Source organism: Pleurodeles waltl, chromosome 4_1 (assembly GCF_031143425.1).
Source record: "Pleurodeles waltl isolate 20211129_DDA chromosome 4_1, aPleWal1.hap1.20221129, whole genome shotgun sequence".
Taxonomy (NCBI): domain Eukaryota; kingdom Metazoa; phylum Chordata; class Amphibia; order Caudata; family Salamandridae; genus Pleurodeles; species Pleurodeles waltl.
In genome coordinates this window covers 233,248,782-233,266,771 of record NC_090442.1, presented here as the reverse complement: position 1 = coordinate 233,266,771, position 17,990 = coordinate 233,248,782, and the positions used below count along the sequence as shown (strand labels likewise).

At 43.3% G+C, this 17,990-nt stretch overlaps 1 protein-coding gene across 2 annotated transcripts in view; it reads left to right on the top strand.

Annotated features, from left to right (window-relative positions):
• Window positions 1-904: 904 nt before the first annotated feature.
• Window positions 905-17,990, top strand: part of CAPRIN2 (caprin family member 2) — a 743,926-nt gene continuing 726,840 nt past the window's right edge. For both annotated transcript variants that reach the window (XM_069228195.1, XM_069228194.1), the window contains exons 1-2: window positions 905-993; window positions 12,055-12,280. In XM_069228195.1, the coding sequence (XP_069084296.1) occupies window positions 12,068-12,280 (213 nt within the window). In that variant the 5' untranslated portion in view covers window positions 905-993; window positions 12,055-12,067. The remainder of the gene's footprint in view (window positions 994-12,054; window positions 12,281-17,990) is intronic.

Genomic DNA, 17,990 nt, shown 5'->3' with positions numbered 1-17,990 from the left:
TCATCCCAAAAACGAGTTCCAAAAGTTGGAGTTCAAACTTGAGTGCGCCATGAAAGATCAGAAAGGCAAAACTGATTCAAGTGTAACAATGAATGATGAAAACACAAATGATGATGTAAGGAAAGATGGTTTGAGCATTAGGGAAAGTAGTTTAAATACAAGTGAAGGAAGAACTGATGTAGTGGAAGAAAGGAGAGCAAAAAAGGTAAATGAGTGAAATGTATGATTGAGGAATGCTGAAGTAGTGGAAGGAGTGAAAGGAAACCACCCAAATGGCTCAAGGACTATGTATGTGGGGAAAAATAAAGGTTGTTAAGAAATATTTAAGATTACATATTATTTAGAATTATATAAAATGCTGGTAAGTGTAGTAATGATAAAAAAAATTTTTTTTGTTTTGTTGTATATCGCTTAATGTATTAAAAATAAATGGGGATGTGTTGTGTTTTAAGCTCCATCGTCGGTGTTCTGCTGTTGTCATGCAAGCTGTATGTTCTAGCTGGAATGTAGAACGTGGACAGGCGACAGCTGACACCTGAGAGGAGCGGACGTGTAAACCACAGAGGCTTCATACATCAAGGTTGTGTATCTTTCTACATATTGTGTGATCCGCTTTCAACCCCACCTCATGGCAGAAAAAAAATGATAATCACACCTGCACCTTCCAGGCACCTCCGACACATGCGTCTTATTGTTAGAATAAAAAGAACTCAGTGAACGACGCCTACAAGCGGTAACTCACGCGCCCACGTCACAATGGGACAAAACGGACTGCGGGACGCAGGTTGAAGCTGGGCGTTTCCTGGCTCCTCCCTCCCTGCGGTCTCCTCCCGGTGCGGGGTCTCTGTCCGGACCTGCTGTAGCGAAGATATAAAGATGGGCGGTGGCAGCAGGGGGCGGGTCTTTTGCAAGCGGGTGTGAGGTAGAGGCGGAGTTTCAGGAGCAGCGGTCGCTGCACGGTTCGAGCAACTCAGCCCCGGGCGGGCGGAGAAGGTAACTGTCGGAGTTTGGAGCCTGCCTGGCCACAGTGCGAGTGTGGTAGGGGTCACGGGTCTGCGCGGAGCAGGGTTACAAGCTTGCCTAGCACCGTGGCCCGTGAAAGGGGAGGTGTGTTAAAACTACCCCACCGTTGTCCGACCCGGATAATAGCACTAAAGTTGCCCGGTCGGGCAGAAAGCTTTGTCTGGTTGCGCTCTGCAGCCAGGTGATCGCTTGCAGGTGCGTTTCTTAAACGGGAAAAAGCCATCGAGTGTCTGTTAGCCGGAGATTACCGAGCGTGGGTTGCTCGGCACTGAAAACGCCAACACGCATACCTATCCTCCCCGAAAAAACACTTCCGATGTATCCCTTTAGCGTGAGAACTACACCAGCGTGTCCCCGAAAGTTACTTTTATGTGTCCCTATAGAGGTCACACACATTCCGCTGTCGCCAGAAATGCCAGTAAACAACCTGGGACCTGTCGACCATACATTTAAAATACTGTTTCTTCACTACAAATGCACAAGATACCTTAACTCGCAGTAACGCAGAGGTAACACCCAGATCTGAAAGAAAGCTACTTGCTTACCTTTCTCTTCGCTCTGAACAAAAATCAAATCTCGTTTGTGTGATGCTTTTTTGTCATCCGGCATTGCTGCTCGAATTGAGTGTGATCACAACGGCCACAAAGTTTCTTCCAAAAGGCTTTGCACTGCCCCGTTCCCACTGTTGCTAGCCTCAAAAACTCCCTAGAAATAGGAAAAAAAAATATCTCTTCCCCCCCCCCCCCCCCCCCCCCCCCCCTTGAAGTTACATCTGGGTATGGTCTCCTGAAAAGTGAATGTTTTACCTCCAAACACTAACACGATTACCTTGCATAAACTTACTATAGTCAGTCTCCTTTAATATCTCGAAGCACTTAGCATCGTGTTTAGGAGGACACGGTGATCACTGTCTTTACAGAAGGTACAATGCGTGTCCTGTTGGACAGCACAAATTAATTATTCAGCGTAAATCTTGTGTATGAACCACAAAGCAATCGAATATATAGTGTCTGTAGCCTTGGGGAGGGAGGGGGGGGAATCTGTGCTTAAAGACCCCGGAGGCCTGTCTGTGTAGGCTATGAAGTTAGCGCTACAGTGTGCTGAGGATTTGGGTGATGGAGCCAACATCTTGGAACACTCTTCTCAGAGTTTGGGTGGGTAGCGAAAATAGCCCCGTTGGTTGCATCATTTGGAGCAAAGCTGGGTTTAATTGCAGTTGAAGATCGGTTCTAGGTAAAACCTAATTTCTCCTGCCCTGCTCTGCATAGAAGTGCTGGGACTGGGCAGAATAAATGAAATGAGAAAAGGCAACGATTGTTAGATCAAATTAGGGAAGGTGTTGGGCACTTGAACTTTCTATGGCTCTGAGTATTACATGGTTAAGGATAACCCTGCACTTGTAAAGGGAGAAACAAAGAAGCACGGCCTGGATACGGTTCTTGAGCCCAGAACCAGCCAGGGCAGTGTTCTGTTTTGCAAAGCCTATGTGTAAGACTATCTGGATAATATCAATTATCTCACCATAAGAAGGTTGGTACACAAAGATGAGACTTTGTACCTTGCCCCGTCTGAGGCGGTGGCTAGCTAGCCGAACAAAGACGCTAATCTTATGCTCCCTACTGCAGGCACTTAAGCCCCTACTTTGCCTACTTTGTGGCAAAATGTGTCAGAACTGTAAAGAAGTTGGAAGTTAAGTTTTCAATTCTACAGGTACCAGTGTCATCCCACGTCCTTCCCAAACTCCCCGCCCGCCTCCCCTGGAACAGTCTGCTAAAGGATTACTTTTCCTTGCTGCAATAATGGAGTATTTGGTCTCCTTCCCCAACTATCCCAATGCCACCGCAGTACAAATATTTCAATTAGCACTGCTCACTGAGCAGCAGATTAACGCGTCATTGCTTCAGATGCCTCTCTCCTCTCAACTACGAGGTGATAACTTACCCCCAAGATGGCAGTAGACGGGGTCATTAGTTTTCAAAGTGAGGACAGAATCCTGTGACCTCAATTTATGGTAATTCTTCTGCTACCATCTTTAGTGTCTTCGAACAGTTACTCTACACTGCACATCTAAACTTCATGTAACATTCCTTCAGATGGTTTGCAGACTGATGTAAATGGTCACTATTTTAAGGGTTCTAGTGTAGCCGTGGAACATTGGGGTTTGAGCTGGTAGTTGAGTTGAAGTGGTTTCTCACCTGCTCATCGTGTGGACCTTCCTACTGTCGGACTTCTTACATTCTTGCATTGGTTTCTTCCATTCACACAGATAATAGGGACTCTTCGAAATCTATTGGATAAGTACCAGGTAGGATGATGGTGAACTGTTAAAGGTGGACATAATCTAATGTACATCAACATGACTTCTCTAAGGAGAGATGTAATTGCGTGAGGGTCAACATAGTGTCCAAATTCATAGTTCCTTTTCAGCTTGTGGATGCACCTAGGCATGAGGCATTAACCAGCTGTTGTCATCCAACTGCTCTTTATCTTGCTATAGGTAGAGATGTTGAGATGTATGCGAAAAGTGTTTGACAGAAAAGTTCCCTGCATGGTGATGTATGTGCAACCCTGCCCTGATTGCCCAAGGTGCAACTTTTTCTGGATCCTTGGTAACAATGTTTGGTCATAGGCGTCCAGAGATCATGAGTGTGTGCTATGACCTAGACTTTTTGCAGGGCCTCTTGTGAACTTCAGAAAGGCTCTCTGATTCTGGAGAAGTCAGTGGGGCCCAGGCATATTGTCGGAGATGAAGGAGCTTATAAAAGCACCACTGCAGAGACCAAGAAGCATAAAAAACCAGGACTGGGGCCTTTGTAACATTTTGTTAAACAGATATCAGTGAGGCTGACGGCCAGATGTGATCTCTGCTCACTCTATTGGCCTGTGATGGGGATATCAAGATAAGAGTTGCTCCTGTTGTGACAGACTGCTCCCTGGACAAAGGATGGGACAGAAGAGTGGACACTTAACAATTAGGCAACATGCTCCACACAAATGTCAAACACTGAGACTCTAAATCATATCTGTATCTTGAAGTGGATTATGAAAAGAGCAGCTTGAGTCTCCCAAATTGTTAAACTGTGGTGGCCATCAACATGGGTAAGTTCAGCATCATGTCTGCTTGTTGTGCCAGGACTGGGGACAGGGGTCTGCTAGTCTCGTTGCTGGGTGAGGGGACATCACACAGGAGAATCAACACCACTTACTCTGGATACTGGTGCATCTGCCTGCCTGCCAAGACCAGAGGGACCCTGTGAGAAGGAGGGAGCAGGGTTCAGTGAGGATCCTGTCATGCAGATCCCTTTAACGAAGTAGGAGAATCATGGTCCAGTCTGGACCACTGCACTAACTGGGCCATCTGCCTGTGGCCCACTCCATACAAAACCAGGTGATTAATTGAAGACTTAAATTAATCTCAGCCAATGGTAGTCGCTCAGGGCAACATCCCGATCCATCGTATTGTTTGCCCATTATGCCACCACAGTTTGGACCCACCCATATGCAAACCAGTCTTGACCCTGTTCTTCATGGAAACAGGTGAGCCCGAACTGCCAGGCCCTCCCTGAACTAAAACACAAGTGACCTAGGACTGGTTCCTCCCTAGTTAGTGCTCTTCAGAGGTTCAGCTAGGTTGCAGTGGCACAATGAGCCCGGGGCCCTTGTTGAGCAAACTGCACACGTAGTGTGTCACACACAAACGCATGGTGATGGATGGAATGCTTGAATTAATCTCATCCACTGGCAATTGCTTGAGGCTGCATCCCAAGCCATTGGTGATCGCCAGGTGGAGCCTTGTGAAATTAGGAGCTGTTGCACTGTGCGGAGCTGTGGCCAGGAAGGGCCATTGCCCTGTGTGCTGCTGTTCACAACCCTGTATACCAGATGAGAGCCATGGGGAAGAAAGCAGTTGCCTATGTGCAACTTGTAAAAGGGATGGGTAGTGGGCGCATGATCCATGTAACCAGAACATAAATTTTGCCTTTGTAAACGAGAAGCTGCCTGAGACCTGGGGCCAGAATCAGGAAGACTTACAGCACCGCTGGAGGAGTGCTGTGGGTGCCCATCTGCCTTGCCTACAGCAGGCAGACCTTCACTCATTCCCTAGCACTCACTCCTGCTGAGTGCCATGTTGCTGGACCTTTCATACTTCAATGCCTGCATGAGCAGGTAAGACTGATCACTTGGCCTCCGAGCCATTGAGGGTACATGCCTGGACTACAGCTCTACAACACTGAGATACGTTGACTTTAAAAGCCCATCATGGAATGTCTAGGAATTATTCTTGCTGGTAGGGCCTACACTGGGAATAATCAGTCAATAGAGGGGAAAGTGGGAATCAGGATCGTGCCTGGAACACACTAGGGTGCTGGACTTATAAAGATAGTGTATTTGTCATGTCCCAGGGTTCACTTTGTGTTCAGATATAAATACTAGCTTTTTCACATAAGCAAGTATCTGGCTGGGCATTTATTAAGATTGGTGAGTATTTTGAGGCTTGTCCCCACGTAAACTTTGACACCCTCCAGCCCTGCTCCAAAAAAAAAAAAAAGCCTTGGACAGCTTGACCCGCACTACCACGGAGTCAAGCACTATTTTCTAGGAGTAAAAGTCCCTGGTCTACTTATGTAAATTCATGAAATATGTAATTATGCACTAATGCAAAGACCTATGCCATGGGTGCAATTTTGTGATTTTGTTTAATAATTGCGCCCCTATTTAGGTCTGGCGTTAACCAAGACCTTTTGTGTTTATTAGAATTCTATCTCTCTATCTATTGACTGTCTTTCACTGTAAATGATGGCAATCTGCTCTTCACTTGGAGCATATTGGCACACTGTCGTTTTGTTCAATGCTAGAAACTAGTGTGGCAATGTGTTTTTTGAGACCAAAAAATATTTTTGCTTTTTGACAATGTTTCTTACAATGTTGATGGCCCTGCAGCTCCCACAACAGTTTCATAAAAGCCATGTCAGAATAAGACCTGAATCGACAAAACCAAAAGACTGACCAGCAATATCTGACCCATTGGCTTTGCCAATGCTCGTTTATCTTCATGTTTGACATAATCTTGTTGAAACTGGTTTTAGGAAAAACTAGCATGCATCAAAACATTTTATTGAATGATGCTTCAAAGAAATGTTACCTAAAATTTGACTGCAATTTAGCGAAAACATTTTTTCCTAGTTGCATTTGTATTGTGAACGTTTTATGTTGAAAGCAAATAATAATCGCAATTGCATTCAAGCTTCTGCAATTGTTTGCAACTAATCAGAGCAGTCTGGGAGTATTACATGTTGTTAAACTTTGCCATCATGTTCATTTTTTATTTTTACTAGAAGCACGTCAATAGTGCAATCCAAGCTTACAACATGTATTTAGAGCGCTCAACATAACGGTTTTGCAATAATGAACCATAAATACAAGCTCAAACAGCATAAACCTATGGACACAAATATTAATGCAACTGCAGACAGTTAGGCCCTCATTATGAACACAGCAGTTTTCACAGCCTTGTTCAGGCCGGCGGTCATTCTACTGACCCCCAGCCCCCCTGGGACCCCGCTGGCTGTATAATAAACATTCTGCTGGGCCGGCGGGTGGAAACATTGTTCCTGCCCAGCAGAATGCCTGGCCGAGATATTGCCGGCTGCCCCATCCTCTGTGCGGCGGGTGCAGCTGCTCCCGTCGCGTAGCTCACTGCCCATAAATCAGGTAGGGACCTGCACGATGGGGCACTGCACAGGGGCCCCTGCCCATGCCAAGTGCAGGGGCCCCCAGGGGATCCCTGGAGCACCCCTTCCGCCAGCCTTTCTCTGGCAGGGAAACCCGCGAGTGAAAGGCTGGAGGACATGGGATCATTATCTGAGGGGCAGCAGCGCAGCACTGTCGGATGATGATGCCGTCCACCGCCAGGCTGCCTATTGGAGGCAGCCTGGCGGTGGGTGAGGGCCACCTATGGTGGCCCTCACGCAGTTCATTATATGGCGGTTCAGCACACCATGCCGGTGGTGGGCTTTTCAGCCGCTGCCGACATGGCGGGTTGAACCACCGGGGTTCATAATGACCTCCTTAGTTCACTTCCCTGCTCCATAATGTGGTACTGTAAACTGGCAGCAAAATGGTTTGTTTTACAGGGGGTTGGGCCTATTTGCCCAAGGACAAAATAAACATGAAAACTTGTTGTCCCTGACCCCAAGCAATGTGTCCTGTGTGCGGGCTATAGGAATTCCACACACACCTGACTTCCATCTTGCTTTACTTCCTCTTAATGACCTCATTTCATACACTTTGTATTCCTCACATCTCCTGCTTGCCCCCCCTCAATCCTTGTTCTTCTCCCATTTTCTCACTACCTTGGTTTTTTTTTTCTATTTCCCCCTCCTCTCTAATATCCTCATGCTGGACACTGGTCACTAGGAGTTCCCCAGCTATATGATGGCTTCACTGAAACTAGGGATGTTTGGTATCAAACATCTCTTTTTAATGAACCCTCCCTGATATCAGTGGTTGGTTTACTAAAACTTGCACCCGATGGGCACCTTAAAGGTAACCCCTGAAAACCTACCGACTACCTGTGTGGAGACTCACTAGTGTTAGCCAGCTTGAAGCCACCAGACACAGGTCTGACCTCCTAGGGTGTGGACCAAACTTCCAAAAATCTGCCATCTTGGTGTTGGCAGATTTAGGAACTCTGGGTCAGAGTTATGCCCACTCCCCACATGAATTGGTCATATAGGGGGTGTGACGACCTTGTGTAAGTAGCCCATTGGCTACTACCCTACACTCCTGAAACTCTCCTAAATGCAGTATTTAGGGAAGCCCCTGGCACCACGAAAGCTGATTCTTGCAAACCTATGAAGGATACCCAAGAGCCACAAAAGCAAAGCCTGAGGAAGAAGTACCTGACTTGGCCCCAGCCCTCCCGACCTGTCTACTGTTCCTGCTGATTTGTGCCAGAGTCTGCTAGCTCTGAAAGCTGCTATGCCTCCAAAAGCCTGGGAGGCCTGCCTGCCTTCAACAAAGACCCAGGAACTCCTGTGGAACAGCAGAGCTGATTCCTTGCAACTTGCAGGTGTCCCAAGATAACAGTGAGGACTATGGACCACCAAAAAGCTAACACTGGAAAGCACCACTGCACCACCCAAGTTGAAGTGGAGCAACAGTGCCAGTGTGGTTCCGTAGCCCTCCAGACACAAAGACCAACTTGGAGTTGCCTACTGTGGACCCTCAGACGTCGCCTGCAGCCTCTGCACACAGGCCCCATCAACCACAAGTTCTCCGATGGAGAAAAACTTGATGCCTCAGAACACCTCTTCACCTGTTCTCCCAGCCCATGGAGAAGAGGACTGAAGATGTCCCCTCATCCCTGGACATCTTAAGATTGGAACCGATTTGTTGGTTCCTCCCGACTGGATTCCCCAGTCCTCACCTGCAGCATCTTTTCTACCAGACCGATCCCAATAAAGTAACATTGGGCACCTGATGCTGTAATACCCCTTTGCACCTGTCTGCCCCAGTGCCACCCTGTGTACCTGTTTTGCTGTCTGTTTTTCTTCTGTATGGTAACATTGCAACTTCCAGAAATTGCACTGTCGACTCTTCAAAACTGAAAAGGTTTTTCTTGCTAAACGTACTTCCCTGATCATATTCATTCTGGTGCCAAAGCATATATAAAGATACTTATTACTTTTCTAAATTGGTGTGGATCTCCTTCTTGAGTCATGGGTCTCGTTTGACTGTGTATTTGCAGATGTCTAACACTCCTCTGAGCAGCCTAAGGCTGCTTGACCACACTACTTCCCTGAAAGAGCACTTTGGGATTGATCGAGCAAGCCCCTGGCCACTAGTAGGGGAACTCCTGGACTCTTTGCACAGTATATATCATTTTGATAAATAAAGAGCCAGCTACCTACAGGAGCAGTTTCCACTTCATCTCTGTGGAACTGAGGCATTGATGGTACCTTATTGTACCAACTGAGGCTTGGTATTTGTTGAAGGATCTATCCAAAGGCCCTTTTGGAGAACAAGGTGGTATACAGTGTCTGTTTATTTTTTATGTATTTTTTTGGGCTTAAGAAAATCCGAATTGGGCCTGGCTCCTTGCTGATGTAAAGGTGTGCAGCTGTTTTCCCATCAAAGCTTCTCTTGGATATAGAAGTATTGGAAGATGGAGTGCTCAAACTGGGATAGAAGGGACTAGGAACAATCTTAGTTAGTTTTATTCAAGTTCAAGTTTCCTAATTTATATCCTTTGGTGGGGTTGGAGGGTGGTGGAGTGGCAGATAGGAGGGGCTGGGCTGCTTCTCTTGCAGCCTCCCACAAGCAGAAAGTAGTCGGTCATGACTTGGGAGGACCCGGGGGTTTCGGTAACTCTTTGCCTCTTACATAGCCCTATGTACTAGTGGTAGTCTCACATTTTTTTTGCCATGAGTGGCACAGTTGGAAGGGCATCAGTGTAGTCAATGCAAAGTTACATCTTTGCATTACTCTTTCTTAAAATACTGGGGATATTATAAACTTTCTACAAAATATTCCACAACTGATGTTATAATAGTAAATTTGGCCATGCAGTGTGTGCTGCACCCACTGCTGCCCCGACGTTGCAACTTTGTCATGAACACACATGTGCCGCACCAGCTTAATCATTGGACAGACCTGGGAGGGCCTTCCAGACCTATCAGATGTAACCTCACTAGTGATGTCACTAGTGTATTAATGAGGAAGCCCATAAGTGAGCCCAGGGCTGTCTTCTAGAGTTTGCTGTTGTCCAGCAAGTATCTGACACTGGCAAACTCAATGCCTCTGCCCACTTCTTCCCACCACACCCTCATCCCCTCGGCCAAACCAGAATGTGTTCCCAATTGGCGCTGGGAAGGGTGTACAACAAAGAGCAGCCAGGCACAGGGCTCGTGTGTGTGTGTGTGTGTGTGTGTGTGTGTGTGTGTGTGTGTATATATATTCTGTGTGTGTATATATATTCTGTGTGTGGGTATATATTCTGTGTGTGGGTATATATTCTGTGTGTGGGTATATATTCTGTGTGTGGGTATATATTCTGTGTGTGTGTATATATATTCTGTGTGTATATATTCTGTGTGTGTGTATATATATATATATATATATATATATATATATATATAGCAGACAAATGGTTAATTTGAATCTAAAAACTAGCATGGAAAAATCTGCTCTGCTCAGCAAATCTTGTTTTGTTTAAGCATTCCCTAGCCTAAAAAAAAAATGTATTCTCCTAGGTTGCTACAACCCCAAGTGATGCCATAACTTATGCTTGAATGTAACTATAGTAATACAAGTGAAATTGAGTGTCCATGACACACTTTCTAATTCCTTTGTGAAAATATCGGTATTACAATGATCTCATGGTTCATGGACAAGCAGCCTTTCACAAATACCAGAATTATGCCCCACCTTTTTTAATACATTTGGTGGCAGGCATGGCGTACCTGTGGCCTGTTTGTTGAGAAGGCAATGCCTTCAAGAGTTAAATCTGGTGCTTGCCATTTAAAACGACGAAACTTAATAGCACTACATTTAATTTGTTACTCTGCAAGGTTTAGGAAAAAATGAAACCTTTGAAGTGTACCATGTTTATTTACCAGATTCATTTTTTTATTTCCTGGATCTTTTTGTGCTTCACTTTGATACAAAAGTATTGTAAAATAATTTTCATGCAGTTGCTCACCAGAAGAAATGACCAGAAATCAAAATGTTCAGGTGCTACTCCAGAGGTTCCTAAAATAATACAATTTTAAGATTATGATCTGTTTAGGAACCACATCCAAAGTCATTCATGGAATACAGCAAAATCCTAACTTAATCAACCAAATAAGCGGAGATGTTCTCCCTCTGGTTTAGATGAGATTTAATTGAAACAATTCATCCTCATTTTTAAGTAAGCATCAAAGAACACATACCTACTAATTCAGTATGTAAAATAGTTGAATAACTCCTGAACACTAAACTCCAGATTGTACGTACCGCATCCTCAAACACGTTCATGCATGTTCTTTAGATTCGAAGACCTTGCTTGCTTTTGATATCCATTACTCAAGCATAGGTCTTAAAAATGGAAGTGGGGGCTCAAATACTCATATCCTAAAGTATAATCCACTATAGTCCTTAGTTTAGGGTCACTCTCATTTGAGTAAATCCTTCTGTGTTGAGATCATGTTTTTTAGTTTCCTTTATTAACTCGAGGTTAAGTTTTAACATTTTAATTTTTAACACTTTAAACGAGTTTGCACATTCAATAATATAATTCTGGTTTACTCAGCTACAAAACTGCATTTACTAGGACATCCTACTGGAGCATGATCAACAGCATTTGGGTTTGTGTATACATTTATTTCTTAATTGATATGTTAATATCTATCTCTTTGTTTAAGTTTAATTTGTATGTGTCATATAGGGATGTGATTTTGGATCACTGTTTAAGCCTTCTGAAATATGTGGTACCAGGTGCCCATCGCATGTGGTCATATTTTTGTCAGTTTGTGCTTGCATGGTAGATGGATTCACTGATTGCCAATCACCCCCCCTTTCCTACCTACAGTTAGCTATTTCTATAAACTTTAGGTTGCAGTAGCGAGTGAAACTAATTACGAAGCTCCTGCCATGCAGTTACTTTCCAAATGTTTCACTCTTGCTGCTGGTGCGTTTCTCTCTTTGTAAGAGTATCTGCATTTTCCAGGCTTTTTATATTTTATGCATTCCAAATAAAACAAGAAAAAAGCAAACATTTCTTATATGTATGCATCATGGCAGTCATTTTAATGCTCTTATTCGTGTGTATGCATGTATATTTTGGTACTTTAACAAGTAGTCTCTTCATCAGTTAACCTGGTGGAAGTGATGTTAATTAGATTTTAAGCTTTCCATATTGATGGCTTTATCCTTTGGTATTCAACTTCTGTAGTTCAGATGCCACTTCCAGCGTGCTTTGTGAAATAGCAAGGGAAGTTCTGGTTGGTTGGTCCTAATGGAAAACCTTTGTTTAAAATTTCTTTCTAGATCTACCAGTTCAATGGTGCAGCTTTCCCAGTCCCCGTATCGCCGGCTCTCTACAGAGAAGAGCATGAAGCTGACTAGGCAGCAGGAGGATGGGAGCCCTCCTTTACTGAAAACCCTTCCTGTGGTGCTGTCTTCAGCGAACACTCAATATCAGGCCTACGAGACGTACATCGACAATGGCCTAATATGCCTCAAGCACAAAATCAGGAATATAGAGAAAAAGAAGGTATTATGGTGCAGTTTAGTGTGTTTTTTTTAATTTTTTTTATGCAGCGAGTGTATGGTTAATCTACATCTGCTCAATTTGGGGAATAATGCTGTTATAATTTGAATATGGGATGCAAATTATATAACGAAATTAGGATACCCTAAATTATGATTTCTACTCTTTTTAATAATGTAATTGACTGTATATCTATGCAAAATAAACGTCCAATGTCCATTAAATGTTAAGATTTTATCAACCCTTCATTTCCAAAACGTCTCCTTTGAGCAATTTAAAAAATATTATTTCTCAGAAAGGTTAATAATAAAAATGAATCTAGCGTTTAGATTATAACATTATTATACACCTTTGACTGTGGACGATGACCTGACCGATAGAAATTTGTGCACATATTTTCTAATGAGTTACATAATACACTCCAAAATCTCAGCAGAAACCCTAGATTAAAGAGCAGCCCCATGCTGTGATTCTTTTTATTTCAGCCTCAGATTGTGAGCAAAATTGAGTGTTACGACAATCATTTTCTTCATTTTAGCCTGGTCCGCAGCTGGCTCAAATGTGGCTAAACATTCTATCATCTACAAGGACAATATTGGGCAGGCACACTTCTTTAGAGCTTTGTAATCTAAGGCTTTGGCTTAGCTTTACAAGGTTAGACCCTTAGTGTAGTGAACAACCTCTTGAGCCTGAAAATACACGTTGTCGCCCCACACAATCCCACTCAATACATAGATGTGGTGTCTTTGCTTACTATGTTAGGAACTGTCCCTTAAAAAGGAGTCAGGGACGCTGTGGTAATGCAAAGCTAATTTCGTTGTTCAGGATATTACACACAAGTGCTGCACTAAGAGAAAATACACAATACTTAAAGGTGTTTTTTTTTTTTTTTGTTCTCTCTTTTTCTCAGTAGGATCATCTGGTTGCTTAGCACATGTTAAAATTACTACACACAGTCAAAGGTGGACATGCTGATAATGGGGCCGAAAACGGAGTGTTGGCCTTCTCAAAAAAGGAGTTTGACCTGCTCAAAATTGAGTCTGGCCTTAGGGTGTTTGTCATCCCGGCTTGTATGTCTGAATATTATGTAGTTGGGTCAAATGTATACAAAAGACTTTATAATTGTCAATCCATGCTCTGGGGAAAAGTGATCAATTTTTATAGCCAAAAATGAATGCATAAACTATTTGTGTACAATATCATAAATATAAAACATAGCACAAAAAAATTGCTGCCAAGGTTTGCATGAAAACTTTTTTTCCACATCCTCCATGTTTCAGATAACAAGAAATACTACACTATATAAGATGTTATGAAAGACATTATAAAAAGCATATTGTATCATTTGGTCTGTCAAGAAGAGATGCATTTTGGCGATTAAACGGACCAGGCATGATAATGAATATGCCAAATTGGAAAAAATGCAGTTTTAAAAAGAAAAATGGTTTTAGAAAATTGTACTCTTTATGACAGTCTTTGTAATGGATAATGTGAAAGATCCTGTCTATAGTTCTTGTTGAATCATGTATTACTCTTAGTCATCTTAGGATATTTTCATGGCCTCAAGTTCACATGGTGTTAATGGAGGAATTATTTGCATACAAATATTTCAGCGATATTAAATACTGTTAATGTTGTAATTAACCATAGGTCAAATTCCATAAATGAATAAATCTTCGAAAAGCGTGTAATTAGTTTCTGGGAAAATGAATAATTTTTATATAATCACTAATATATCCATCAACTTAGCAAAGCAACAAGGATTTTTTTTGTTTTTATGCAAATGCACTGGTGCCTTCTCTAGTCCACTATCCCTTTACATCCAAGGGACAGAAGGAGAGCACCAAACCCTCCTGTTCTCCAACCACAAAAGGTTTCAGTCCTATATGCAATCTTTCAAACAATCAGAAATCACTCCTAAGGGACTCTAGCAGCTCATGCGAAGAATTGTTTCATGGAGAGTATAAGGTCTAGTATTTAATATTGCTGAAATATTTGTATGCAAATAATTCCTCCTCGAACATTGTGTGCTTTACAGTTTAGATTACCAAGTTCTGTGGGGAATATTGGGTTACCCTGTTTACAACTCGCATTCAAATGAGGCATAAATGTAGTCATGGAAAGACAGTCAAAGTATGCATTTTGTCATAAGATTGTGAAGTGGATGGACCAGGAAGTGGTTGTAGCTCTAAAGCACTCGGATAGTGAGTGTTTCATTTGGGGGCTCAAATGACAACAGTGACATGAGCCAGTCTTCAGGAAGCTCTTCAAAGATGATCCTGCTAATATTGATCCATCATAACAAGCATCTTCCATTGCTTCTGGTGATTACAACGGTTGCAGTAACACTTCCATGTCTAGGATAGCAACTGAGGGATGTTCATGATGTAGGTCCAAAGTTATTTCAGTTGGACACTGCAACAGTCTGCATTTGCGGATTTTTTTTTTCTTCTATCTAATTCTTGTTTTGCCTAGGAAAGAATCACGTTCTTAGCATTTCACTTTGTGCTTTCCTCAAGGCTGCAGTTAGATAGGGTTGCCGGCAAAAGTGGTACTCTGTGTCTCCAACATTCACAGAAATGCACACATTTTTACATGGGGACATTTTCTCAGAACATCAGCTGTTTTTTTATTAAAACACTCCTTTGTCCCATACACGTTAAAGGGAGATCCAGCCAGACGACCAGACTGCATGCTGACTGCATGGCAACAGCTGCTTGCTTAGACTGCCAAACCTCTGGCCTACATAGGGGCAGTGTCTCTAGACTACAGGCTTCCTTGCTCAGGGATGTCTTCCCAGGGGGGGTGGGGGGAGTGGGGGGGGGAAGAGGGGGAGGGAGGAACCGGAAGGGCAGATTAGGTTTATTATGCTGTTCTCTAACATAGCTTAGGTAGGAGAACTATATATTACTCCTAGTGACAGGATGGTGGGACTGTTTCTCTCTTCTTGTCACAATCTTGCTTTTATTGTGTTTTATCATCCTAGTTATTGCAATACATGCCATTTTATCTAAGATGCAGTTACTTCAATAAGCCCTTATTGAACTATAATCTGCCTCTTTTTGTCTTTGCCTGTGTGAGACTAATGTGACTGGGGGGAAGAGAATGAGATGTGATCAACCACGATTCCCCTGAGGAGTCTTGTCATGCGCCTGGTTGCCTCAATCATACCTGCTCTTGGGTAGAGATGAGGCGCTGCTCGTTACCCAAAAAACCTGGATTAGGACGACAGGTGTCACATGGTGTGAAATTGTACTTAGTACCCCACAATCTGTGATTCTGCCTCCTAAATCCAGTAGCCTCATTAGGATAATGAGAACCTATGAGACCAGTCCATTCACCGTTAGACAAGTTTCACTTGCAGAGTGAAAGGACAACACCCAGTTTTCACTGAGCTAAGAATTTCACTCCTGTCCTAGGAAGTGTGCTATGATTTCTCAGCCCTTTGGCTCAGCTGAATAAGTGCTCTCCATATTGAGGATTTCCTTGTCTGATCAGGAGGAGGATGACAATCCCACAGATGATGAAGGATGGTTGGAAATCTTCCAAAATGACTACAGAGCAAAGAGTGGAAAAAATATTTTATCCGCCTGAACACAAAGTCCAGTCATCAAGCTAGATGAATGTTCTTAAAGTGCACAATACCAGTTGATATGTTGAAAATCGAATTAAGAATATCTGCAAAAGAAGTAAGGTATTGTCGCACTGCTTCTGATCTCTGAAGCAGTTCTGGCTGTCTGCAAATCATAAATGTCTGTGGCAGAATTAAGTCCAGAGGGACTTATTTTTGTAGTAATATTGCTACTAATTTGCTAACTTCATCAAAATGCAGATCTTCCATATCAATTGTAGTTAATGTATTTGAATAAATGGAGAAAACAAACTTTGAGAAACCACCCTAATGGAAACCAGATAATTGAAAATCTATTTTAAGGAAAGGCCATTTTAAGACAATACAAATACATCGAAAATCAAAGGAAACTTTTTAAAGGAAATTAAACTTGGGTGGACATAACTATTTGGGGTTTTGGGTTCAATGATTGGTAATGTTAAGGTGTGATGAGGGTTTTTGATGGTCAGGAATGTGTAGAGTTCAGGGACAAAGGGGCTTTTCGGATTAGGGTATTTAATGGTGGTGAGGGTTTTTAGGTATCATGAATGGTTGGAGTTTAGGGGAGATGAGGGGATTTTAGGCTTCACGGATGAGTTTTGGGGGTGTGAGGTTTTTATGGATCAGGGATGGGTGGACTAAGGATGTTGAGGAATTTTAGGGGCAGTGATGGGTAGAGGATAAGGGTGGTTTATGGTTTTTATGGATTGGATGGATTTTAGGGTGGTGAAGGTTTTTAGGATTTAGGAATGGGTGGGATTAGATTTTTTTTTTTTTTAAATAGGGTTCAGGGATGGGTAGAGCTTAGGGGTGGGGAGCGGTTTTTCTTTCAGAAAAATTTCTTTTGGTATGGTACATGCTCTAAACAGGGCTTCTTAACCTTGAATTCGCCAATATTTGGTTTTCCACATACTTTTTATATACATTTTCTTGCTGATAAGAAAGGAGATAACTATTACTAAATTCTGTTTACATTTTCAAGTAAATTTGTTTAGTGGCAGTAATTAAATTCTTCTGGGGTTGTTTTGGACTTTGTGAAAAATAGCTGTGGGATGAGACCTGACCTTGTGCAGTGGTGTGCGTAACAGTTGCGACAATGTAAATGCATTACTTTACAATTCAATGCAATCAAATAAGGATCTTCATTGTTCAAAGTTATGTATATCTGTAAATCTGGTTTCATACGTTTTCTTATTTTAGTATCCCAGTCCTTTGAAACCGAACCAGGAATAATCACTGAATTCCTTAACTTGCAACCAGTATGGCAACAGCAACTTTTGTCTGTCTTTTTGTTCTGATAAAGAACCTTTTCCCAAACCATGCCCTCAGACACAGGATAAGCTGTTATTTCTGATGGATACAACTACCTGTGGATTCCTCACCTGATGAATACTCCCATGGCGCCAGCATTTGACGGAAATCTTCTTACTAGTCTCTGCACGTCGACGAGGACGTCACTCTAGCCCACGCGACGCCGTCTGACGTCATACAGGCAATAAGAAGTCCTCGCCGACGTGCCGATGACAGTTCCCTTTTTTCCGTGCATTCGAAACGGTTATCTTCGAGGGAGTTACTGTTACCTTCGTGGTTACAGTGTATTGTCTGCTGCGTAGTCTTCTCTACGGTAACAATGTCTCAGAGGAAGTCGGGTTTCAAGCCCTGTCGAGAGTGTGGGGGCAAGATGTCAGTTACAGATCCTCACTCCGACTGTATGGTGTTTGAGCTCCGACCACGACGTCTCGACTTGCGATTCATGTCAACACATGAATCCGAAGGCCCTCAAAGAGCGCGAGGCCAAGTTATTTATGGCAAAGTCAAAGAAGAAGGAGAAACATCATAAGAAGTCTTCTTCGCCAAGGTCTCACCGGCGTCATCGAGACTCCCGGCGCCGTAGAGACTCACGACGTCACTCCAGCAAGGAGTCTCGTTCGAGGTCACCTTCGGCTCGGCGTCGGAGGACTTGGGAGGTCAGCCCCACGGTCACGCCGCATCCATCGACGCCGTTGCCCTCTCCGGCGTCACCGACTTCACCTGGTCAGGCGTCAGTGATTGAGGTGGTGCAGCCTCTTGTGTTTTCTCCGGCGTCGCAGACGTCGAGGCCGG